General features: G+C 35.4%; 1 protein-coding gene across 1 annotated transcript in view; it reads right to left on the bottom strand.

Annotated features, from left to right (window-relative positions):
- NBEA (neurobeachin) overlaps positions 1–7,667 on the bottom strand; it is a 685,485-nt gene that overhangs the window by 410,841 nt on the left and 266,977 nt on the right. The window contains exon 33 of the mRNA XM_077752635.1: positions 3,904–4,031. Within this exon, the coding sequence (XP_077608761.1) occupies positions 3,904–4,031 (128 nt within the window). The remainder of the gene's footprint in view (positions 1–3,903; positions 4,032–7,667) is intronic.

The raw sequence follows: 7,667 nt of genomic DNA, 5'->3' as shown, positions 1-7,667 counted from the left end.
TTCCCCCCCCCCCCAGAGGAGAGGAAGTGTTTCAAATTAGAGAAATAGGGGAAATGGAGAAAAGGGGGAAAAAAAGAGAATGATCTAGAGTACATGTTCAAGAATGAGAACATAAAAGGGCATGTATTTCCAGAGACTGGGGTGGAGAGCAAGAATTGACGTTGGATGAGCATGGTGGCTAATTCATGAGTGTAGATGACTGATCAATACTGGAAATGCTTATTATAGAACACAGCATTTTACCTGTCTTACCACCTTATTTTCAAAACTTACCTCTACCAGAAATTATTAGTAACAAAAATAATATTCTAGTCAAGAATAGGGAAAAGTATTGAATATTATAAGCTAGGCAATTTAACATAAACAATAAGATACTTCTTATTTACAAGTCAGGAAAGATTTTATAGAAATTATCTAAATAAAACAGCACAGGATCACAGAAGAGAAGTCGTTAATAATGCTTAAGGAACCTGAAGCTGGATTCAAAGGATGAGAATAATTTGGGGGAGAGAAAAAAGGAAAGAGATCCAATGCAGAAGATATGGTTGTACAAAAACAAGGAAATGTGATATTGTGTAACTTGTTTTCTTTTTTTTTTTTTTATTTTTTTTTTAAATGTTTTATTTATTTCTAGGAGAGAGGGAGACAGCGTGAACAGGGGAGGGTCAGAGAGAGAGGGAGTCACAGACTGAAACAGGCTCCAGGCTCCGAGCTGGCAGTCAGCACAGAGCCCTACACGGGGCTCGAACCCACGAACCGCGAGATCATGACCTAAGCGAAAGTCGGACGCTTAACCGACTAAGCCACCCAGGTGCCCCTTGTGTAACTTGTTTTCAATATTTAATGTTTTCTATAGCAAGAGGATGGAGACTATGTGAGTCTGAAAAGGAAAGTTATAAGTAAATTATGAGGGATATAGAATATTGTTCTGTTATACAGCAGATGTTTCTAGGTTTTTGGAATGTACAGTCAGGCAGAAATTCGGAGGACATATCCTAAGAGTGTCAACATTCTATTTAAAAAAATAAAACTCAAACCTAAAACTGTACCATTTGATATCATCATGTTCTAAGTAAATTAATGTTAAGACAAAAATGAATATGAGGATAACATCTGCATACTTTAAAAAATATGATAAACTCTGGATGCAGAAAAGTTATAACATAACATTGCATCCTGCCAGATGAACACCACAAGAGCTTTCAATACAAAACTTGTTCCAATGTTTCATTTTTAGCGCAGTTGTTTTTTAAAAAATCCAAGAGGCATGTTCTTATTACTCTTTCAACTCAATTCAGAGTATTTTAGATAAACTTAGGGAAGCCCAAGAAAAACAGCTCTCATTTACCTACCCAGGCCTTTCTTCTATCTCCTTTCTGCAATACTGGGAAGAAACAAAAAACAGTCCAGATGTCTGGTCTTGGAAAATTCTGGGAAGGGGGTACATATGTGGGGTTTTGCCTGATCAACAGAAAGCAGTTAACAGTTATCTGACAGTAATTCCTCAGAGCTTAAAATTGTCACAAACCATCAGTGAGGAACCAGGAATGTGAATCTTAACATAATTTCTTCTTTTCTTTGGCTGCTGGAAAACTTAGTGCTGATTTGTGGCCCAGTTTTAATAACACTACAGGACCCATGCTAACATTTCTAAATTTATTCTTCGTTTATTTTAGCACGTTTTGACCACTATTTATATATTTCTTGTATAAATTTGTCAAATCACTTTTGGAAAAGATATATATAAATACAGAAAAAATAAAAGACTTTTAGTGAATGAAGAAACATTTAAGATTTATTTTTTCAATAATGTTTATTGATTTTTTTTCTTATCGTAAAGTAACGCGTGTTATGGGGTCATTGCATCAAATATTCTCTCAGTCTAGAATGTTTTTCTAGTAAGCTGTATGACTCACCTCCTGTAAGTCTTTGCTCAAATATAATTTTTACCACTGGTCTACGTACAATTATATAACATGTTAGAAGATGGTAAGTGCTACGTTAAAGAATTAAGTTCAACACAGGGGTTTGGGATTATAAACACAGCAGGGTCACGCTGCAGTTTATTTAATAAATCATCCTCTTTAAAACTGCGACCTGACCCTGCCATTTTAAAATCCCTAACCCCTATGTTGGACTTATCCTCTAATGTAGCATTTACCATCTTCTAACTATATAATTTATTATGTCTAATGTTTATCTAAGTGTCCTCTCCTTTTTGGAATATAAACTCAAAGCAGGGATTATTTTTTTAATTAAGGTGTGTTTTTTTTGTTGCTATTATATTAAAGTATAGTTGGCATGCAGTGGTACATTAGTTCAGGTGTACAGCATAGTGATCAACAACTTTGTATGCTATGCTATGCTCACCATCTGTCAGCGTCCAACACTATTATAATACCATTCACTGTATTCCCTGTGCTGTAACATTTCATCCCCGTGACTTATTCATTCAGTAACTGGAAGCCTGCGTCTGCCACTCCCATTCATCCATTTTGCCCATCCCCCTCCCCCCTCTGGTCACCAGGAGTTTGTTCTCCAGATTTACGGGTCTGTTTCTGCTTTTTTTTTTTTTTTTTTTTTTAATTTTTTTTAAAATGTTTTATTTATTTCTAGGAGAGAGAGAGAGAGAGAGAGACAGCGTGAGCAGGGGAGGGTCAGAGAGAGAGGGAGTCACAGACTGAAACGGGCTCCAGGCTCTGAGCTGGCAGTCAGCACAGAGCCCGACACGGGGCTCGAACCCACGAACCGTGAGATCATGACCTGAGCGAAAGCGGACGCCCAACCGACTAAGCCACCCAGGCGCCCCTGTTTCTGCTTTTGTTTGTTTGTTCATTTGCTTTCGTTTTTAGAATCAACACCTTGTCTCTGATATACTGATATATTCTAAGTACCTAAGAAAACGCTTGGCCTAGAACAAGAATTCAAAGTGTTGTTGTTTTTTTTTAATGAATAGCCCACCTGTGCGTGACTGTTCTAAGACATTTTATGTGCATTACATAATTTAATTCTCACAAGAACGCTGGAAGGGAGGTACTACCACTGACAACATTTTGTAGACAGCATGTAACTTTCTCAGCTACTTTCCAAGCTAACCCAAGCAAGTTACTATTACTGCCTCTCTGGCGTAAAAGCAGTTGAGACAATGATAGAACAGTAACAGGAAAATGACAGTAAATAGAGAGCACAAAGCAACATCATATGTATGTAAGGCTGCTAAATCCAAGGAACAGTACCTGTGAGGCCATTATTTATTCACAGGGTCACTTGGATATTAAGATGGTCCCTTTCTGAGGCTCATGAATATTCATAAAACAAACTTTTTGATGAAATAAGGCGTCAGATAACCGTATTTTCCAAAGCTGCTCTCCTAATACAGGTGCATTAATTACATCTTCACCACAATTAATCTATCTGCTTTCCCTCCTCACTCCATTTAAGCTGCCGTTGAGTGAAAGACAGTAGCTTCATAAACTCCAGGTTAAGTATTTCTTTACATTTTCTCCGCTAAGAATTCTCACATTACAAATGCTAGGTGAATAAGATGTCACTTACAGAAGCACGGCTCTTACTAGGAAAGTTTAGAGAGTATTGCTTAGTATACACATCGTCTAATGAAGGTGATCCTGCAGCCCTGGAAGACTAGGATTATAAAAGCCAGAGTCTCCTAAGCCAACACTTTTTCACAAGTTTGCATTCTGTTATTAGCACTGACTATGAAAACATGTTATTTAAAAATATGAATAAGAAGACATCATATATAAATATCATATTAGAATTTGTGGAAGCAATGTCTTTACATTCTTTTGGCAATAAATATTCCTCCAGAAGTACAAATTAGGTCATGATTAAGAGATACATTATAGGAAACTAAAATAATTAGAATAGAGAGAGAAATCATACCTTCTATCAATAGCTCTTGTCCATGACTGCCAAGAAGTGTACGAGATAGGAATGGGGCAAAGTCTACAAAAATTTCACGAAGAAGAGGAGCAACTTTTTCTAAAGCTCTTTCAAGTTTTGCAGTGATGCTGTTGAAATTAAGACATAAAGACTAGTAAATATAATTCAATATAAAAAAGTCAAATAAAGTTTACTTCTAAATTAGAATCTTGAAAAATCATGAAAATACAATTATGACCCCTGGAATCGTAACAGTTTCAGTAGAAGGGACACCTTGTATGGTTTCACATCAGACACAAGGCTACTCTAAAGACTGCAGCTAATTCAGAATGACTGTTCTGTGAAAAGCTACTGGAATTTTGTAACCTGTAAGGGACGTACACTCTGCTCGTAGCTCTAAGGTTCTTCAAGAAAAGTTCTTCTGTGTCTTCTGTGACTATCCTTCTATCTATGAAAGAGAGCTGTTTTGAACACCCTCTACATGGGTCATTATGTCAGTTACGGAGAATTAACCTTTGTGCTCAAGAATTGCCTAAAATTCCCTGAAAGGCTATACTAATAAGGCAATAGCTAGAATTCTCTGTAATACAATTAAATTGCTGTGCTAAAGTAGGCATTTTCCATTTCATATGCCCACTTGCTTTTAGTTATTGATCCCTGCAATATGATTTATATTAGTTCATAAATTATATGGCCTTACATAAACACTATTTGACATTCTTAAAAATACTCCAAGTGGTATATGTAAAAATAACAGGGGTAAAGAAAACAATTCTGCTCAAGCAAATAACTATCGGGTAACATCTAACTATCTGTCTTAAAAGTGCTCTGAAGTAAGACTGTTTGGACTGGACTGGTTCTGAGGCTACCTAGGTGAGCGTGGGGTGTTAGACTTCCTTTGCCTATGAAATGAAGATGACCATAGTACTACTGGTGAGGATTAAATGAGCTAAGGCATGTCAAGTGCACAGAAAAGTACCTGGCACACAGTGAGAGGTCAGTAATGGTAGCTATTGTGACAGCTACTTTGAACAAAACTATATTTACTCTTACAAAATGTGGCTCTGATTTAAAAAAACAAAATCAATATAATTATATAATGGTAAGATGAACACACATTGTCCTACATCTAAGACATCTACATGTAAAATATTAAAGAATGTTTCACAATAATAAAAGTTGGGACACAAAGCTAAGTAACATTTTTGCTACATATGAGGAAAAACATAAATGCCAAAAAGGTAATTAATCACAGAATAATTTTCTATATTACTAATACTTTAGTTAAAACTAAAGTACTGCATTGTGAAGTGACTAAATAGGGATAAGGGAATAGATAGGACTCCTTCTTTTCTAATTAGAAATAGCATGATCTGATTCATTTGTGTACCCAAAGCCTCACAGTTAGCACTTCTCTCTGACTTTGTTTTCTATTATTTGGAACAACTGTTTTAGAGAAAGAACTCAGGAAACTGGTGTGAGCACTTCCACAAAGATTATTCTGGAGAAACAACTTCAGGCAAGAAAAAGGGACTTGGGTGGGCTTTGAAGACTCACTGAAGATAATCAGAATTTTCAATATTCTCCCTTACTCTGTTATTTCTGAACCAAGCACCTTCTTTAACACGATGGTTCTCAAACTCTAGTATAGATTACAATCATCTGTTATGCTGATTAAACAGACTCCTAGAACCCAACCCTGCTAACTTCTGATTCAGCGGGTTTAGGTGTACTGTGAGAATCTGTACTACTAACAAATTCTCAGGTGGTTTGCTACTGCTGATCCAAGAAACACACTTCAAGAATAACTGTTTCAATGAGAGGATTTACTACAAGTAAATTAGAATAAAACAGCTAGCAAAGGGAAGGCTACCTGAAGTCACAGTAACTTATGTCTGACTTTTAGTGAATATAGACAAAACTCCTTTTCTATATCTACTTAATTCATTCCTTCTTATCTCCAGGATCATGTCCTATGACTTCTCAGCTAAAGTAATCCCATCCTCTAAGGAGAAATGAGTATGAATGATAAGAGAAAACCTATGAAAGGGAGAAAAATCCAGACGTTATTATTTGCTTCTGTACTTGAATTCTGAGTGAAGCATGAATATTTTTATTTAAGATTAATTAATGAGAGTGAAATTACTTTAGAAAAATTTTAGATGCATAAAGGTTCACATCATAGTTATCCTATTAAAATATACTATTATGTAATTAAATCCAGGTGTATTTTTCCCCTAGTTTATGACTTTTTCCCCATAATTTATGGGTTTATGTATGATTTAGAGGCATGAGAATTACAATAATCATGTTCTAGGTGATTAAGTTACATATCAAATAGAAACTTCAATTAATCTAAGCCAATATTTACATGACTGTGTATACATATGTACTAATTATCTTGACTTAAGGGTAATGGATAAAAACAGACATTTCTTGGTGAGCGAATCCCTACAATAGAGTTTAAAAACTTTTTTTAAACATTTCTTCATTTCTGAGAAGCAGAGACAGAGCACAAGGGCGAAGCGGCAGAGAAAGAGGGAGACACAGAGTCTGAAGCAGGCTCTAGTCTGAGCTGTCAGCACAGAGCCTGACGTGGGGCTCAAACCCACTGACTGTGAGATTATGACATGAGCTGAAGCTGGAAGTTTAACCAACTGAGCCACGCAGGTGCCCTCCTACAATAGGATTTTAATGAGCAACTAATTTCTTATAAAACTCAATAGAATATTACATGATGCTCTTACATATCATTCTGTAACCATAATTTTAATTTTCTTGAGGGACAAACAAAGCAACATTTTACCCAGCAAGAGACCAAAAGTTTTAAGTATACAAAATCATCATTAAAGAACACTGCCACACTATTCTATCAAACAGCAAACTATTCTAAGTGGAAATGTTTCATCCTCACTTCTTTACAGTGAAGAAAATGGACAGGGATCTTTGTTATTAAGATCTATTGCTTCCTCACAATGTCTTTTAAAGGAAAGTAAACTTCAGATAAACTATGTGATCTTCATCCTAACACAATGTAAATTCTCACAAAAAAATAATATATACATAGATCTGAGCTTAATACCCTCCTCTATCACCAGACAAATAAACACCAATTACAAAAAAAGAAGAGATACATTGTGCCTATACTGTTTTTTTCAATTCTTATCTGAGAGAAATATACAATTTAAAGCACCTTTTCCCACAGCATATATGAAAATTTATCTGTTAACATGTAAAAAAATATAAAACATTTTAATACAAGAGAACTCCTTGGTCTTATGTCCTCTAAAAATAAATGAATTATTTTCTTCATTTTGAATCTTTTTTTTTTTTTTTTTTTACAAATAGTTTATTGTCAAATTGGTTTCCACCCAGTGCTCATCCCCACAAGTGCCCTCCTTTATGCCCATCTCCCCTCCCCGCCCCACATCCATCAGTCCTCAGTTTTTGTCAGCATTCATTTTGAATCTTTTTTAAACAGCACCAGAAAACAAGGTTATTTCGTGAGAAAAATTAGCATATTTTACTTGATTAAGTGAAAAGATTAAGTAATAATTTTTCAGTTTTATTTGCAATCTTATTATCTTTTATTCAAAAAAACCCCTCATTTAGTATAAGATATTTTGTGCACAGAAATAATATAAAGATGCACTACATGGGGAATTTGCCCTACTACACAGTCTTGAGTGAGATTTATAATCTTAACAGTCTGGCAAGTTCTTGGCCCTAAATTTGTCAACTCTAGAGTGAAATGCATGATCTCA

Source organism: Crocuta crocuta, unplaced genomic scaffold, assembly GCF_008692635.1.
Source record: "Crocuta crocuta isolate KB4526 unplaced genomic scaffold, BGI_CrCroc_1.0 scaffold190, whole genome shotgun sequence".
In the NCBI taxonomy this organism is placed as follows: Eukaryota; Metazoa; Chordata; class Mammalia; order Carnivora; family Hyaenidae; genus Crocuta; species Crocuta crocuta.
The sequence above is the reverse complement of the archived record's forward strand: the minus strand, read 5'-3'. Positions and strand labels throughout refer to the sequence as shown.